The 19,286-nt window shown below is 44.4% G+C and overlaps 1 protein-coding gene across 1 annotated transcript in view; it reads left to right on the top strand.

Annotated features, from left to right (window-relative positions):
* The window catches only part of LOC121856681, a 49,958-nt gene that overhangs the window by 26,700 nt on the left and 3,972 nt on the right, over nt 1-19,286 (top strand). Inside the window, exons 7-10 of the mRNA XM_042352371.1 lie at nt 8,439-8,597; nt 8,908-8,998; nt 17,926-18,226; nt 18,578-18,798. Coding sequence (XP_042208305.1) covers nt 8,439-8,597; nt 8,908-8,998; nt 17,926-18,226; nt 18,578-18,798 — 772 coding nt within the window. The remainder of the gene's footprint in view (nt 1-8,438; nt 8,598-8,907; nt 8,999-17,925; nt 18,227-18,577; nt 18,799-19,286) is intronic.

The raw sequence follows: 19,286 nt of genomic DNA, 5'->3' as shown, positions 1-19,286 counted from the left end.
AATGTAGTACTAATAAATGCTGTTCCCTTAGTAGCAGGTGTCCACGAGGAGAATGAGAGACAGCCACCTCAGTGGAATGGCATGTCGATGGAAAATGCAGACGTATGGGTCAAAGAAACCTACTCAGAAATTGTCAAGTGGTCGCCTGCTAACTTATTTGAATCACCCAAGTGTGCGGCCACCAAAGAAATGATTCGGGAGATGACTCGCTTCATGACTGATTACACTCAGGACCGCTTCCTCGCCCCCCTAGCTCTTCAAATACTGGCAATAATACCACATCTATTTTGTCAGAGGACACATACAAAGGCTAAGCACAAAGAAAATGTGGCAGCAATGAAGAGAAGATTGACAATGTGGCAGACTGGGGCCCTAGATGATCTCCTATGTGAAGCAAGAACACTGCAGGAGAGACTAAAATTTACGGGTGACGGAAAGCAAAACACCGATGACGTGGCAAGAAAATTTGGAAACAAAATGCGTGTGGGAAAAGTGTCTCTCGCGGTAAGATCTCTCACACAGGAATCCTCCGGTGGGGTGATGCCAATAAACAGAGAGACATTAAAACTATTGAAAGAGAAACATCCACCTGCAAGCGAAGATGAAGGCATCAGGTTCCAGAGTGACTATATCCCACCAAATGCTGTCCTGTTCGAGAAAATAACAGGAGAGATGGTGTGGAAAAAGGCACTGAAGACTCGAGGAGGAGCCGGCCCTTCATGTCTGGATGCAAACGGTTGGAGAGTCATCCTCAGCACAAATAAGTTTGGCCCTGTAGCAAGCGATCTCTGCACTGCCATTGCCGCCCTTGCAAGAAAGCTTGCATCCTCTTGCTGCCATCACCTCCAGGCCCTGACGGCCTGCCGCTTTATTCCTCTGGAAAAGAAACCAGGATGTAGGCCTATAGGGGCGGGGGAAATGCTGAGGCGGATCATCGGAAAATGCATAATGGAGGTGGTAAAGGATGATGTCAGGGCAGCAGCAGGGAACCTACAAGTGTGTGCTGACCACCAGGCTGGTGGGGAGGCTGCCATTCACGCCATGAGATTGATATTTGAGCAGCGTGATTGTGAGGCCGTTCTCCTGCTGGATGCTTCAAAAGCATTCAACATACTTAACCGCAAGGCTGCACTGCACAACATCAAGATCAAGTGTCCAACCTTTGCGATGTATGTTGAAAATTCGTATAGGAATCCATCAGACCTCTACATAGTAAACAACAAGGCTCTAAGAGGTGATACCATCTTACAGTCATCCGAGAGAACAACACAGGGGGACCCCGTTGCAATGGCAATGTATGCAATTGGCCTATCAGTGCTCCAACAAGAAATAAAATTTGAAACAACTGGGGTCAAACAAGTGGCATATGCTGATGACCTTACAGGAGCAGGAAAAGCGCAGGGCATCAAAATGTGGTGGGACTTGGTAATATCGCGAGGTCCACAAATAGGGTACCACCCAAACGCCAGCAAGTCCTTCCTCATCGTGAAGCCAGACCATTATGAACGGCCATTGGAGGTTTTTGGCGGAAGTAAGGTCAAACTAACTAAGGACGGCCAAAGACATCTAGGCGCAGTAATTGGCACTACGGATTTCAAGACCGAGTACGTTGTGGGAAAGGTGAATGAGTGGGTTAGTGAAATCCATGCTCTGTCTGAGATTGCTAACACAGAGCCACATGCGGCCTTTGCTGCATTCACACATGGAGTCAAGCATCGCTGGAACTACCTGATGCATACTATCCCTGATATCGGACCCCTCCTCCACCCTCTGGAAGAAGCTATCAGTGTCAAGTTCATTCTCAAATTAGTGAAACACCCTGACTTAACTTCAGCAGAAAGAACACTTCTTGCACTTCCACCAAGACTGGGAGGGATGGGACTAACTAATCCAGAGGCGATTGCTGACACTGAACATCAAAATTCACTTAAGCTCACGGCAGCCCTCACTGACCACATAATAGCCCAGAATGCAACAGGGGAAGTGGACACCAGCGAAGTAAATAAGATCCGTAGGTCCATTACAACAGATCGGCAGCACTGCCAAAATGACATGTTGCAGCAACTATTGCTGCAGGTTCCAGAAAATTTGACAAAAAAAGTAGCTATAGCATAGGAGGTGGGCGCCTCGAACTGGTTAACTACGTTACCGATAAGGGCAAATGGTTTCAGCCTTAATAAACAAGAATTTACAGATGCCATTGCTCTAAGGTACGGTCGGCCAGTAGAAGGTTTGCCCTCCCAATGCGTGTGTGGCTCTTCCTATGACGGCGATCACGCCATAGTGTGCAAGAAGGGGGGCTTCATATGCATGAGGCATGACGAGGTAAGGGATCTCACAGCAAATATGTTGAAGGAAATCTGCCAGGACGTCATGGTAGAACCAACCCTCCTTCCATTGGATGGTGAGATCTTCTAACACAGATCTTCAAACACATCTAACGAAGCCCGTGTGGACGTCAGTGCTCGAGAATTCTGGATGCGGGGACAGCGAGCCTTCTATGACATCAGGATTTTTTATCCCATGGCCGCATGTCACCATAACCTTGCTCTCGATGCTGCACGGCAGCCCTCATGGACCACATAATAGCCCAGAACACAACAAGGGAGGTCGTGACCGGTGAAGTAAACGAGATTCGTAGGTCCATTCCGACAGATCGACAGCAATGCCAAAATGATAAGTTGCAGCAACTGTTGCTGCAGGTTCCAGAAAATTTGAAAAAAAATAGCTATAGCACAGGAGGTGGGCGCCTCGAACTGGTTAACTACAGTACGTTACCGATAAGGGCAAATGGTTTCAGTCTTAATAAACAAGAATTTACAGATGCCATTGCTCTAAGGTACTGTTGGCCAGTAGAAGGTTTGCCCTCCCAATGTGTGAGTGGCTCTTCCTATGATGGCAATCACGCCATGGTCTGCAAGAAGGGGGGCTTCATATGCATGAGGCATGACGAGGTAAGGGATCTCACAGCAAATATGTTGAAGGAAATCTGCCGGGACGTCATGGTAGAACCGACCCTCCTTCCATTGGATGGCGAGATCTTCCAACACAAGACTTCAAACACATCTAACGAAGCCCGCGTGGACGTCAGTGCTCGAGAATTCTGGACGCGGGGACAGCGAGCTTTCTTCGACATCAGGATTTTTGATCCCATGGCCGCATGTCACCGTAACCTAGCTCTCGATGCTGCACATAGGAGGAACGAGAACGACAAGAGAAGGGCATATGGGGAGAGAATTCAAAACGTTGATCAAGGCAGCTTCACTCCTCTAGTGTTCACAACCTCTGGTGGGATGGGCCCAAGTGCAAGATGTTTCTACGCCAGACTCGCGGAGTTGATCTCCGAACAGAAGCAGCAGCCCAGAAGTTATGTTACAGCCTGGATGAGATGTTGACTGTCTTTCTCTCTCCTTCGGTCGGCTTTGCTTTGCCTCAGGGGAACGAGAGCTTCTGCCCCTACTCCGACAACTGCTGCAGATATTGACTATGAGGCTACAGTCACTGAATGCCGCATAGATCTGCTGCTCAACTAATTTAACACAGATAGGATAGCTTCTTATGTATTAGGATATTTAATATTAAGGTAAATAAATGGTGGCGAAGGTGTGGCTATTGGGGGAGGCTGGAGGCCACGTTTAAAAAAAAAAAAAAAAAAAAGTAGTAGTAGTAGTAGGAGCAACGATTGCTGCAGGTTCCAGAAAATTTGAAAAAAAAAGTAGCTATAGCGCAGGAGGTGGGCTCCTCGAACTGGTTAACTACGTTACTGATAAGGGCAAATGGTTTCAGTCTTAACAAACAAGAATTTACAGATGCCATTGCTCTAAGGTACGGTTGGCCAGTAGAAGGTTTGCCCTCCCAATGCGGGTGTGGCTCTTCCTATGATGGCGATCACGCCATGGTGTGCAAGAAAGGGGGCTTCATATGCATGAGGCATGACGAGGTAAGGGATCTCACAGCAAATATGTTGAAGGAAATCTGCCGGGACGTCATGGTAGAACCGACCCTCCTTCCATTGGATGGCGAGATCTTCCAACATAGGACTTCAAACACATCTAACGAAGACCGTGTTGACGTCAGTGCTCGAGGATTCTGGACGTGGGGACAGCGAGCTTTCTTCGACATCAGGATTTTTTATCCTATGGCCGCATGTCGCCATAACCTAGCTCACGATGCTGCACATAGGAGGAACGAGAACGACAAGATAAGGGCATATGGGGAGAGAATCCAAAACGTTGACCAAGGCAGCTTCACTCCCCTAGTGTTCACAACCTCTGGTGGGATGGGACCAAGTGCAAGATGTTTCTACGCCAGACTCGCGGAGGTGATCTCCGAACAGAAGCAGCAGCCCAGAAGTTTCGTTACAGCCTGGATGAGATGTCGACTGTCTTTCTCTCTCCTTCGGTCGGCTTTGCTCTGCCTCAGGGGAACGAGAGCTTCTGCCCCAATTCCGACAACTGCTGCAGGTATCGACTATGAGGCTACAGTCACTGAATGCCACATAGATCTGCGGCTCAACTAATTTAACACAGATAGGATAGCTTCTTATGTATTAGGATATTTAATATTCAGGTAAATATATGGTGGCGAAGGTGTGGCTATTGGGGGAGGCTGGAGACATTAAACGCAAATATTGCTCGTGTTCACCGGCGATCTTCAAGTAAGCCTGTGAGTGTTTGAATGGTGGGTGGCTGGAGTTGCCAAGTGTCAGTGCCAGTGTGTCGATAGGCCTACCCTAGCAAGGGTGGCATCGCGACTCTCGCCCCTATGAGGCCAAGTGCCTCAAGTAACGGTCACTCCATGTAGTGTCGGCTGACCCAGTGAGTATATATAACTAATGTTACATCAGCGAGACCATAGAAATGGTGGCTATCTCTACCAAAGTGGCATAATCAAGTGTTAGGTGTGACAATTCATGCTCCCAGTGGATTATTCTCATGTGTGGATTATCGCCCACATGGGGGGTGCCCGACACAACCACACGCGCGCGGATGCCCTTACAACCCTGACACCGAAGGCCAGGCTGTCACCCCTGTGCCTCATACGCATAAGATCTAGTTCCTTCGTCCGTATGGGCCCAATAGCAGAGGTCGGAGGCGGAAATATCTGTCGCCCAAGTTGCTGGAAACTATGCCTGGCAACAGTCTTTGCTGCGTCTGTGCTAGCCCGAACCAAAACTGCACAAATTGTTTTTGTGCGAGAAACAATCGATCATGTGTGGATTGCAGGAAGCTAGACCAGTGTAGGAACCCACGTGGCAGGGAGCCGACACAGGCGGCCACAGTGGATATCGCCGGGACCCATCCACCCGATGATATCCCAAATGATAGCAGTGAGTCTACTCAACCCGAAAATGTAGTACTAATAAATGCTGCTCCCTCAGTAGCAGGTGTCCAGGAGGAGAATGAGAGACTGCCGCCTCAGTGGAAAGGCATGTCGATGGAAAATGCAGGCGTATGGGTCAAAGAAACCTACTCAGAAATTGTCAAGTGGTCGCCCGCTAACTTATTTGAACCACCCAAGTGTGCGGCCACCAAAGAAATGATTCGGGAGATGACTTTCTTCATGACTGATTACACTCAGGACCGCTTCCTCGCCCCCCTAGCTCTTCAAATACTGGCAATAATACCACATCTATTTTGTCAGAGGACACACACAAAGGCTAAGCACAAAGAAAATGTGGCAGCAATGAAGAGAAGGTTGACAATGTGGCGGACTGGGGCCCTAGATGATCTCCTATGTGAAGCAAGAACACTGCAGGAGAGACTAAAATCTATGGGTGACGGAAAGCAAAACACCGATGACGTGGCAAGAAAATTTGGAAACAAAATGCGTGTGGGAAAAGTGTCTCTCGCGGTAAGATCTCTCACTCAGGAATCTTCCGGTGGGGTGATGCCAATAAACAGAGCGACTTTACAACTACTGAAAGAGAAACATCCCCCTGCAAGTGAAGATGAAGGCATCAGGCTCCAGGGTGCCTATATGCCACCAAATGCTGTCCTGTTCGAGAAAATAACAGGAGAGATGGTGTGGAAAAAGGCACTGAAGACTCGTGGAGGAGCCGGCCCTTCAGGTCTGGATGCAAACGGTTGGAGAGTCATCCTCAGCACTAACAAGTTTGGCCCTGTAGCAAGCGAACTCTGCACTGCCATTGCCACCCTTGCAAGAAAGCTTGCATCCTCTTGCTGCCATCACCTCCAGGCTCTGACGGCCTGCCGCCTTATTCCTCTGGAAAAGAATCCAGGATGTAGACCTATAGGGGTGGGGGAAGTGCTGAGGCGGATCATCGGAAAGTGTATAATGGAGGTGGTAAAGGATGATGTCAGGGCAGCAGCAGGGAACCTACAAGTGTGTGCTGGCCACCAGGCTGGTGGGGAGGCGGCCATTCACGCCATGAGATTGATATTTGAGCAGCGTGATTGTGAGGCCGTTCTCCTGGTGGATGCTTCAAACGCATTCAACATACTTAACCGCAAGGCTGCACTGCACAACATCAAGATCAAGTGTCCTAGCTTTGCGATGTATGTTGAAAATTCGTATAGGAATCCTTCAGACCTCTACATAGTAAACAACAAGGCTCTACGAGGTGATACCATCCTACAGTCGACCGAGGGAACAACACAGGGGGACCCCGTTGCAATGGCAATGTATGCAATAGGCCTATCAGTGCTCCAACAAGAAATAAAGTATGAAACAACTGGGGTCAAACAAGTGGCATATGCTGATGACCTCACAGGAGCAGGAAAAGTGGAGGACATCAAAAAGTGGTGGGACCTGGTAACATCGCGAGGTCCACATATAGGGTACCACCCTAACGCCAGCAAATCCTTCCTCATCGTGAAGCCGGATCATTGTGATCGGGCTGTGGAGGTTTTCGGCGATAGTGAGGTCAAAATAACTAAGGACGGCCAAAGACATCTAGGCGCAGTAATTGGCACTACGGACTTCAAGACCCAGTACGTAGGGGGAAAGGTGAATGAGTGGGTTAGCGAAATCCATGCTCTATCGGAGATTGCTAACACAGAGCTACATGCGGCCTTTGCAGCATTCACACATGGAGTCAAGCATCGTTGGAACTACCTGATGCGTACCATCCCTGAGATCCGACCCCTCCTCCACCCTTTGGAAGAAGCAATCAGTGTCAAGTTCATTCCCAAACTAGTGAAACACCATGACTTAACCCTAGTAGAAAGAACACTTCTTGCACTTCCACCAAGACTGGGAGGGATGGGACTAACTAATCCAGAGGAGATTGCTGACTCTGAACATCAAAATTCACTTAAGCTCACGGCAGCCCTCACTGACCACATAATAGCCCAGAATGCAACAGGGGAAGTGGACACCAGCGAAGTTAATAAGATCCGTAGGTCCATTACAACAGATCGGCAGCACTGCCAAAATGACATGTTGCAGCAACTATTGCTGCTGGTTCCAGAAAATTTGACAAAAAAAGTAGCTATAGCGCAGGAGGTGGGCGCCTCGAACTGGCTAACTACGTTACCGATAAGGGCAAATGGTTTCAGCCTTAACAAACAAGAATTTACAGATGCCATTGCTCTAAGGTACGGTTGGCCAGTAGATGGTTTGCCCTCCCAATGCGTGTGTGGCTATTCCTATGATAGCGATCACGCCATGGTTTGCAAGAAGGGGGGCTTCATATGCATGAGGCATGACGAGGTAAGGGATCTCACAGCAAATATGTTGAAGGAAATCTGCCGGGACGTCATGGTAGAACCGACCCTCCTTCCACTGGATGGCGAGATATTCCAACACAGGACTTCAAACACATCTAACGAAGCCCGTGTGGACGTCAGTGCTCGAGGATTCTGGACGCGGGGACAGCGAGCTTTCTTCGACATCAGGATTTTTGATCCCATGGCCGTTTGTCACCGTAACCTAGCTCTCGATGCTGCGCATAGGAGGAACGAGAACGACAAGAGAAGGGCATATGGGGAGAGAATTCAAAATGTTGATCAAGGCAGCTTCACTCCTCTAGTGTTCACAACCTCTGGTGGGATGGGACCAAGTGCAAGATGTTTCTACGCCAGACTCGCGGAGTTGATCTCCGAACAGAAGCAGCAGCCAGAAGTTATGTCACAGCCTGGATGAGATGTCGACTGTCCTTTTCTCTCCTTCGGTCGGCTTTGCTCTGCCTCAGGGGAACGAGAGCTTCTGCCCCAATTCCGACAACTGCTGCAGATATCGACTATGAGGCTACAGTCACTGAATGCCTCATAGATCTGCGGCTCAACTAATTTAACACAGATAGGATAGCTTCTTACGTATTAGGATATTTAATATTAAGGTAAATAAATGGTGGCGAAGGTGTGGCTATTGGGGGAGGCTGGAGGCCTCATTAAATAAAAAAAAAAAAAAAGTAGTAGTAGTAGTAGTAGTAGTAGTAGTAGTAGTATTTACTGTATACACCCCTTCTTCGTCAGATTTCCTCACCGGCCGAATCTTAAGGTAGCGATATTGGGCCTACCAAGTCAGCATTCCGTGATGGTTGATGACCCCAGCGCCCCAGAAAGGAAACGACTCAATATCATTGAACCGCCAGCCGAGTTGCTGGGAAGGTTATCAAAAATTCACAATTTTACGTAAGCCTGTGCGTATTTATTATGTCCTACAACAACAAATGAAGAAAATTACTGGACTTCTTATCTTATGTGAATATTATATTTCCATATTGAATAATTTGACTTAATATATACTATGTTACATGATGTCTATTCAGGTACTTTTTAGCAGCAGTCATTCGAGAGATAGCATGTATTTCACTCCATTGGCAGTGTTGTTAACCAGGAAAATGACATCCAATGAACAGTAAAATCATACACAAAATTAAGAATTGCCTTATAAATAGAACTATTCAAATGGAATTGTTCATTACACTTCATAATTTTACAGGTTCACGTTTATACGACCTAAGGATAGGATCATCGGTTCTCAGCATCCCAATGGAACTTGGAATGGCTTGATTGGTATGTTGCTGAGAGGGGTAAGTTCAGTATGATGGCCAGAAAGGTAGATGTAGTTTGTACTGTAGGCTTGTCATGACTCGGTTTACTATATATCTATGCTTTCGGGTGAGATAGAAGTGAGTTGCTGTATAACATATAATAATTATTTAAGTACTTCTAGAATTATAATGATAGGTCACTGCTGCCAGGTCCAGAAATGAAATTATTTGCCCAAACCCAAAAGTATTTTCATTATTTCTTATCTATCTCGAATTTACGCTAAAACTAATTTTTCTACAACACCAACAACAACAACAACAACAACAACAACAAACGGTTAATTGAAAAAGTTCTGCAGCCCGAAGGCTGAAAATATACATTGGACATAAATGACTTATTACATGCATTGGTGGTTTAACAAAAGCCTTCATTAGAGAAAAGTTAAGGAACATACAGTGAACAAACAGATTAATGTAGGTGTTGAACAGAAAACACGTAGTGTAGTAACTCTCTCCCAGATGGCGTTAGGAGGGACCTCACGTGATGTGGTAATTCCCTCACAGATGGTATTATGAGGGACCTGACGTGGTGTAGTAATTCCCTCACAGATGGTGTTATGAGGGGCATCACGTGGTGTAGTAATTCCCTCACAGATGGTGTTATGAGGGACCTCACGTGGTGTAGTAATTCCCTCACAGATGGTGTTATGAGGGACCTCACGTGGTGTAGCAATTCCCTCAAAGATGGTGTTATGAGGGGCATCACGTGGTCTACGAATTCCCTAACAGATGGTGTTATGAGGGACCTCACGTGGTGTAGCAATTCCCTCACAGATGGTGTTATGAGGGACCTCACGTGGTATAGTAATTCCCTCACAGATGGTGTTATTAGGGGCATCACGTGGTGTAGTAATTCCCTCACAGATAGTGTTATGAGAGACCTCACGTGGTGTAGTAATTCCCTCACAGTTGACCTGGCTGCTCCCAGAGGAGCGCCAAATACGTCTTGACCCTTCGGATATTCTGTTAATGTATATTATTTACAAAGTGTTGAAGAGAAGCGAAATAGGCATAAGACTTCCAAACATGCCTTAACTAATATCTGGAACTTCGTGCTAGATGTCCAGGCCACCCAACCCAAAGAGAGGTTTTTAATTTAACACAACCTAATTGGTATAGATGTCAGTTTTTATAATTATTGTTATGCTTACCGTAGACTCTGTGCTGTACGCCATATTATTCACTCTATGCCAATCATGTCTGGAGCCTTTATCAATCATTACATGTAACATAATTATGTGACTGAAGTTTTCTTAAGGAAAACCGAAAGAAAAATAGAAAGTTTCAACCAGATATGTCGAACCCCTTAGAGCCTGTTTTACGGTGGGTGGTCGAGACACGAAGGATAAGGAAACTAATTAAAAAATAATTAATATAAATACAATAAATACGCGGAAGCTAAGGTTCAGTAATGCAGCAGCAGTAATGATGCAACAGGTCCTCGAGGTGGTAAATATATTCTTTCCAGTTCCGCTCAAAAGCAATTATATAATCTAGGTAAGCAAACCCGGCGTGACCAGTTGAAGCAATGATGCGATGTAAGCTTCAAGCTACATCTCAAACTGAAATGCTTAGAAATTAAAATAGGCTCAAATTATAAAAACAAACTCAGTCACATGAAGACTGGCAACAGCAAATGGTGGCTGATGATATACCCCTGACGTAAACTTAAAGGAAGAAAATACTTCCACTGACTCAGTTCATGTAAAAATAAGTAAATGTAGAAAAGAGCATAATGATCTTCCTCTGTTTCTGACAGTATGTTTATGGAAGTCGATAAAGTCTTAATTCTTCAACCTTTTCAACTCCTGGTACAAAAAATTTGAAGAACGCAAAATCCTGTTGGCTAACAAATCCAAGAATTTTGTCTATGTAGTCTCTAAGGCATGGGGCAGCATTTTCACAAACCTCATGAAAATGAGAGTTTGTGAAGGCTCCATCAGGCAAGAAGATTATTTGAGGATGCTTGCGAAGATCTCTCAACTCACTTTTGCTATTCTGATTACACGTAAACATAGTTTTAAGCTGTCTAAACAATTTACTTAACAAAGTAACTTTCGCAGTTATGCAAAAATTAAATCCCCATTGTTGCTGTCCTTAAAAACAGGTGTAGTACCAGAATCCTGGAGGATAGCGAATGTAATACCGATTTTCAAGAAGGGGGATAGATCACTATCCTCTAACTACCGCCCAATCAGTCTAACCTCAATAGTAGGCAAATTACTGGAAGCAATCATTTCAAACTCTATTCGAAATCACCTGGAGAAGCACCGATTGATCAATGATTCCCAGCATGGCTTCACAAGCGGACGTTCTTGTCTAACTAATCTATTAACATTCTTTTCATCAGTTTTCGAATCGGTGGACGAGGGGCACAATTATGATGTGGTATATCTCGACTTTAGCAAAGCCTTCGACAGAGTCCCCCACGAAAGACTAATTAGAAAGGTAGAAGCTCATGGCATCAAAGGTAACATCCTTAAATGGATTAGAGCGTGGTTACAGGACAGGAAACAACGAGTGAGTATTAACGGCACGAAGTCCCATTGGAGCAACGTCACAAGTGGAGTTCCCCAAGGCTCAGTACTGGACCATTATGATTTATTATATACATAAACGACATAGATATCGGCATAGACAGCAACATAAGTAAATTTGCTGATGACACTAAAATAGGACGTGTTATTAAATCTGACGAGGACTCAGCAAAACTACAGGAAGATCTAAACAAATTGTTCGAATGGTCTGAAAAATGGCAGATGAAATTCAACGTGGACAAATGTAAAGTACTCAGTATAGGAGATGTAAACAGGGAAACCAGATACCAGATGAACAACGATGCCATAGAGAAATCCGACTGCGAGAGAGATTTAGGAGTAATGATAAGTAGGAACCTTAAGCCAAGTAAACAATGTGATTTTGCTCGTAACAAGGCTAATAAAGTACTTGGGTTCATACAAAGGAGTGTTAGTTACAAGACTAGCGAGGTCATCCTAAAACTGCATCTTGCTCTTGTGAGACCACACCTGGATTACGCAGTTCAGTTCTGGTCACCGTATTACAGAATGGATATAGAATCCTTGGAAAGAATTCAGAGGAGAATGACAAGACTAATCCCGGGCATTAGGAACCTTGAGTATAGAGACAGGTTAAAGCATCTTAATTTGCACTTCCTCGAGAGACGTAGAGCGAGGGGCGACCTGATAGAGGTGTACAAGTGGAAGGCAGGGCTAAACAAAGGGGACACTACAAAGGTACTCAAACTATCCAACCAAGAGCGAACTCGTAACAATGGTTTTAAACTAGACAAATTTAGATTTAGGCGGGAAATAGGTAAACACTGGTTTGGAAACAGAGTGGTGGATGAATGGAACAAGTTACCAAATATCATCATTAACTCGAATACCTATGGGAGTACATTGGCAACCCTGAGCCTCACCGCACTGTTTGTAAACTTTGTGGCCAACCCGACTCTCACACCCTCTCTCACTACATCCTCACTTGCCCTATGACCTCCTCCTATAGGTCCCCAGCCGTTACCAACACCTCTTCCCTCCCAGACCAGATATCCCTCCTCCTAGTCACAGGCCTGGCATTTGACATTATTAGGGACCTGCCACTCTTTGCCATAAACAGATAAAATGTACCGGGAACTTTCCCCCCACACACTCATCATTCTCTCACTTTATGTAACTTGACAGAACCTATGACCCTTCAGGCTTTTACGCCCTTAATGTACGAGTCATAAAGGCAAGTATGAACTTTTCATACTTCCCTGTTGGGCGCTGTAAACGCTTCTGCGCTTCACCTTGCACAGGATGTAAGGGGGTGCCCAATAAACTAGCCCCCTCGGGGGCAAACCTGAAATCTGAATTAACTCGAATACGCTGAATAGCTTCAAACATAGGTTGGGTGTATAATGAGACAAATCTCACAAGAAGAGAAGATGATTACATATAAGTAGGAGAAGTATAGAGAGTAGGAATGTAAAGATAGGAAACTTGGTAGCGTGGCCTGGATGTTATTTACTCAGCGTCAATACGCTTATCCTATCTCGTATGTCAATACACATATATCACTTCTTAAAGGGGCAACTTGTTAAACACCTCTTCGATACAACTATTTATTAATTCACTCAATGACATGGACACATTAATATCACTATTATATCGGGGTACTAACACATTATGCTTTACGTTACTTGACACTGACTCTCGGACACACCTGAATGAATACACTTCCCACAGTAGGTAACTCACCCAAGGACGTTCTGACAAGACTCACGTGTACCCTGACGTAGGCCCAGTGAGTGCTGGCTGGGCTGCCTCCTATGGGAGAATCTGCTCAGCTGGCGAAGCCGTGGTCTGGTCGGGAGGTCCCCCTCCCGACCTGGGGAGGGGACGTGCGTGACTCTGCTTAGTGAACCGAGTGACGACCCGAACGGGAGAGAGATGACAGCAACCAGAATGAGAATCAGTATGACCAGAATAATCCGTGGACGGGACTGCAGGGCCTTTATATGGGGGAGGAACAGCCGGCGTTTTGACCTCTGCCAATTAACACTAAACTGGTTTGATCTGGATAGCTGTGTGCAGGTGTGGTCCTGCCCAGGTGTCTTGGTTAGGTGCGGTTGTAGGTCACCCGGCTCACGTCATTAGCGGGCGAGGTCAAGTCCCTTGGGTCGACCTGAGGTGTGTCAACCCGGAATGTGGTGGTACCACGAGGTCTGTAGTGTACTTGCTGTTATATGCGGCATAATTCTGGGCTGTAAGGTTTGGTCTGACAATCAATCATTACAGATGCTTATATGAGCAATAGGGGTTGGGTGTAAACGGGACTGCCCTGTATGGGCCAATAGGCCCGCTGCAGTTGCCTCCATTCTTATGTTCTTATGTTCTTATGGTGAAGACAATGTCTCTTCTTGCAGCAGACATAATAGATAGACTCTTCAGCATTCGGGATTATATATTTACAGTTGGGACACGACTCTAAATCTGGTTACTTTCATTTCCATTTAAATTCACAGTGTCCGAGCACATTACAGGAGCCTTATTCGATTACTCACAAAGGTTTCAAGAATTCAAATTCCCGGTCTGAATTAAATGTACTAAACGACATACTTATTGAAGTTACCTGTAGAGCTACCAAATATAATTTAAGACTCTCAAATAAACTTAATGGCGAGGTGAATTGCAGCCACCATCAGCCACTGTCACAAGTTCCCAGTCTTATTATAACTTGTATCACCAGAGTGGCAAGCCGCCTAAAGAAGAGCCCCGACTGAGATACAGTTGCTTGGCCTTGAATCTGAACGCTGGTTAAGAGCCACTTATATTCATAGTTAGGGCGTACTTTACAAATAAAAGTCTGATTGAAGCAATGTGCGCCGTAAAATGGAATATCTAAAAAAAAAAAAAAATGCTGCTATTAACATACTTATTGCACGCCCCCGTCCCCTCCCCACCACATGGGGAAGTCCGAAGTAGAATCAAGGACTCGTATATCCAGTCAGCGAGGACATCTGTGGTGGGGTTTGCTTCTCCTGGGAGACCAAACAGGTGGCAGGGAGAAACTGACGTGGCGCTTTGCTTGTCTTCAAATGGTCATGGCGACCAAGTGAAGGTCAAAGGATCTTTCCCAAAACATATCTCAGATATTAAAGAAAAAGACTGATGGCTTCCGGGCAGATATCTGTGATGCATTGAACCAGTTCTCAGGTGTTCTGAGCAATGAGAAGATTCAAGGTCACATGAAGAATTTTGAAAAGATGTACACAGGAAATCCAAACTACAGGCCATGTTCGTCATACATGGAAATGGTACATATCCTGCTGGACTTCACTAGGGCTGCGAGAGATAGCAGTTAGTCTCTTCACCTTGAAGCATTTGCTGCATTGCTGCCATGGCTCACCATCTACGATCATACAAACTATGCTCGATGGGGACCTGTATATTTTACTGACAAAATGGGCCTTAAGATGACCTCACTAGAGGCTCGCGCTGAATTCAATGCTAGGAATTTGGTTGCAAAGAGAACTAAAAGGCGCTTCAACCATGTTCCTACTGATTAGGCATAATAGCATCATTAGATTTAAAAGGAATGATCAGGCCAGAGAAAAGTTCTGCATCACATGGTCACTTCAATTTATAAGATGGTGAGCAAGAGACCACTGTCACACGCTCTCGTACTCTTCCCTCTCGTATGAAGTGCAATGCTGATGCTGTTAAAAAACGTGTGGTACAGGAGAAGAAGTTTGATGTGTCTAATGTCCAGCCTGCAGAACCTCCTGGTTGGGTAGAAGGAGATGATGAAAGAATCCGCATATCCCTGCTCTCACTAGCAACCATAGATATTGCACTAAATGATGTGGTGAATGATCTGAATTATCTCCGAACAGCTGAAATCCGTGGAAAGAAGCAAATCTTTATGAATATGAAGCAACAGTTGGTTGAGCAGAACATAGATTTCCATGATGCACTAAAGAAACGCCGCTCAAAAACGTTTGCAGACTTGTACCAAGCAACCGTTTTCAAGAGACAGAAGGTTCCGAAATCTATCAAAGCTAACATAAAACTACTGCAGTAATTGCTCTGCGCTGTCTCCGTAGGTAGAACAGTGGTTATGGTGAACATGCTAGAGCATGAACTGTCTCCTATCTTTTCAGCCTTTAGCCAAGCATGGGAGGAGTGATGGATTCATCTTCAATGGCAGCCTTAAGGAAGCCACAAGGATGTCAGATATTTGGTTATTATATAAATGCATTAATGGGAATTGTGACACGTCACTTTGGTGAGCATACAACCAGAGTTGATGTGGTATTTGACTGCTACATTGCAGAGGAGTCAATCAAAGCAGTAACACGTTCCAAGAGACTGGGAAAGAAGTTTATCCGTAAACTGATCAATGAGCCATATATCCCACATGACACAAGTTTGAAGCATTGTCATAACCTTGAATGAGAACAAGGCCAACCTAGCCCAGTTCCTATCTGAAGCGCTCATGGGAAAGGGCAAGTCTCCACCAGAGTGATACGAGCTATTAACACAAGGATGATTCTCTGATGCTCCTGAAGCCAGATCTTCCATGAGAAACCATGTCCCCTTTCAATCAAACCATGAGGAGGCCAATACAAGACTTATACTACATGCATGTTAGGTGGCAAACAGGGGGTATGAGAGAATTCTGGTCAGCAGCCGAGACACAAACGTTATGCTTCTACTTGTGCACTTTGTGTCTGCAAAAACAACAGAGGTGTAGATGATCTCTGGAACTAACAAGAAGCGAAAAAGTTATCAAATACACACTTTTTCCCAAAAGCTTCCCCAAGAAGTGAAGGAAAATCTTCTTAGCTTTCACGTCCTAACTGGATGTGACACAGTCTATTCTTTCAGTAGACAGGGAAAAAAAGAAGTGTTGGAATACATTCTTGCAACATCCGCTGCTGGTGAAGGAATTGATCGTGATGGAAATCTTTCATTTGTTGAACAATTTGTGTGCCCCGTATATGGTACCCCAGAGCAGCTCAACATCAGCCACTTCAGACTTCAACTGCCTTCCAAGGCTAAGAAGAGCTTGGAGATGTTACCACCAACCAGAGATGCCCTGGTGTCATCTTGCTCCAGGCAGACCAAAAACACATAGATGTTCCCATCCTCACCAATACGATTGGCTGGAAGATGGAACAAGGTGGTCTGCAAGGTATCTAGACGAGAATGCCACCTATCCCAGATGAATGTCTCGAGCTCGTGACATGTAGATGCAAAACAAAGTATGGGACAGGCCCGTGCACTTGTTTAAAAAATAATCTAATGTGTATTCCCGCCTGTGGTTGTGATGCTGTAAGCTGCTGCAGTCCGGCTGGGCAGTGGACATGATAGCCTGATATCTTAGCAACGGAATTCTGTCAGGATTCAGTTGTACTGTAACTGAGTGGATTAAGAGGAATACAATACGCCGTTGTTCAGAGAGCATAGAGTGCATAGAAATGTCTTTGAAAGTGATGTGAAAGATAAAGTGGGGCGAGGAAGACCATGTACAGTGGAGAGAGGGTAATGGCAAAATAATGACAGAGAGCAAGAGAGTTGTGTCACAAAGTGACCAGGAGACGTTTCTGTCATGACAATCCCCTGTTGGTCGGGGGCTTCACAGGAGGGAACAAGGCATCGGAGATAATGAGTGGTGAAAGACATACTGTACCTCAAAGGCATAATGCTGTGGTGCAGACTTTTGTTTTGAGACAGATGGTTGAGAAATATTTTTTGTGTTACTGTATATTACATCACATATGTATATATATTTACAGAAACTGCTTTGTTTACTATGTACAAAAAACTTATCAAACAGATTTAGTTTGTGTTTTGACCTGAAAGATCCAGCAAATATGGTTTGAATTTGTGTGAAAATAAAAAAATATAAATGTTGACCTATTTTCACCAATGTTACTGTCTAAATCACGTTTAAAATAAAGATTGTGCTTGGCATCCACCCACAACTTCTTGTATTTTTTTTTCTAAGTAGAATTGATATAGCATGGATGCCTGCTATTAACACGTCAGTGCTGTCAAGGTTGGAATAGCCGATGACTACTGGCTAACTATTTCGTAAATTATAATTACAACCTTAAAAATTCCGAACATCCATCTTAAAATTCTTCCGTCTCTAGCACATACGGAAGCACCGAGCCGAACTTCGGTTCTAATATTGCGATTGTGGAAAGGAGGAAGATAAACACGAAATTCAATCGTACAATACCACAGTGCCATTTTCCCAAAAATATTCCATACACATTTTTTCACTTTGTTCTCAATCAGTTGTGTTCTTAATATTCTCCCTGAACTCTATATTTTCATCTAATATATTATTTCTCTGTCATAAAAACGTCTGGAATTGGTCTTGGATGAACTTAGGAAGTGGATATGAGTATTGGCCCCTTTGCCATTACTTACAGCCGTTTCCAAGCGGTGGAGTTCACCTGGCCAGTATGGATCGACACAATAACCATCTTGGCTCGTCGAGGAGTACCTGAGATTGACCCTTGGGGATTCCTATTTCCCCTGGCGTCGCTGGTGTGGGTGGCCATCTTGACAGTGTTGGTGGTAATGTCTACAACAATATTCCTTTGTTCTTCTTGTTTACCTCAGAAGCCCTTAAGTGTAAACAGATGGCTGGAAGACACTGAAAGTTACATCCGGGTGTTATTACAACAAGGTAAATAATTACATTGCTTAGTTACCTCAGCATTAATCAAAGGAACGTACAAACTTAATGGCTCTAGTTTTAATGTATATCGATATTAATCGGAGAAAAATATTAAGATGTCAGATAATCAAATTCAGGAACTAATAGATGATGGATTTCCTTTCTCTAAGAAAAATGTAATCTATTATTAAGGCATTTTATAATACAAGGATTCATATAAACCAATAAGTATTTGCAGAACATAAGGGAGTGTAATTTTAACAGAAGATATTCAGTCGTTATAAATCTTATATCTACGGAAAATACAACAGGTAATGGTTGACACTGTAGAGAGTGACAAATGCTAATTTGCCTTAATAGATATTACAGAGCCTCGGGACTGGTGGTGGTGGGAGCGATTGGTTTTCGTAGTGTGGATGTTGATGACGTTGGTGTTAACACGGAGCTACGCCGGCAACCTCATGGCCCTCCTGGCCGTGAGACACATCCCTGAGCCTTACCACAGTCTCCGGGCAGTACTAGATGACCCTTCTGTAACCATGACATGGCAAGACGGATCTGCACATGTACATTATTATCGTGTATGAAACTTATACATTTTATCAATCCTAAATTTATTTAAAACTTATTTTGGGAAAATCAATAAACTGTATTCAAACAGCAATGAATTAATTTTCTTCCCGTGTATTTTGCGGCCCAAAGCTTTATGATTAAAGCCTAATTGCTCCTTTCATCAAATTATTTTATCTGAGTATCAAAACAGTAAACAAGGCAGTCTCTTGTAACTCCTATCTTGACTACACTCTATATACATCACTCATCAATATGTTAGAATGATTTCGTTTATATGCTTGAGTTAATGAGTGGTAATCCCATCAAATTATTCTAAATTCTTCATTAAATAATAATACTATCACTTATATTTTATCTTCACGGCTGCTCTTACAATGATTTTCTATTTTTTGGTGATCTGAGAAGAGTCGGATAAAAATAGGAATTTTGGGCAAGCCATTTATATATTAGGTATATGGAAAGTGAGCTGAAGTAGGTAACATTTATAGCTTAACTT

This window comes from Homarus americanus, unplaced genomic scaffold, assembly GCF_018991925.1.
Source record: "Homarus americanus isolate GMGI-L3 unplaced genomic scaffold, GMGI_Hamer_2.0 scaffold1622, whole genome shotgun sequence".
NCBI classification, from domain to species: domain Eukaryota; kingdom Metazoa; phylum Arthropoda; class Malacostraca; order Decapoda; family Nephropidae; genus Homarus; species Homarus americanus.
Note: the sequence above shows the minus strand (reverse complement) of the source record. Positions and strands in the feature narration are given on the sequence as shown.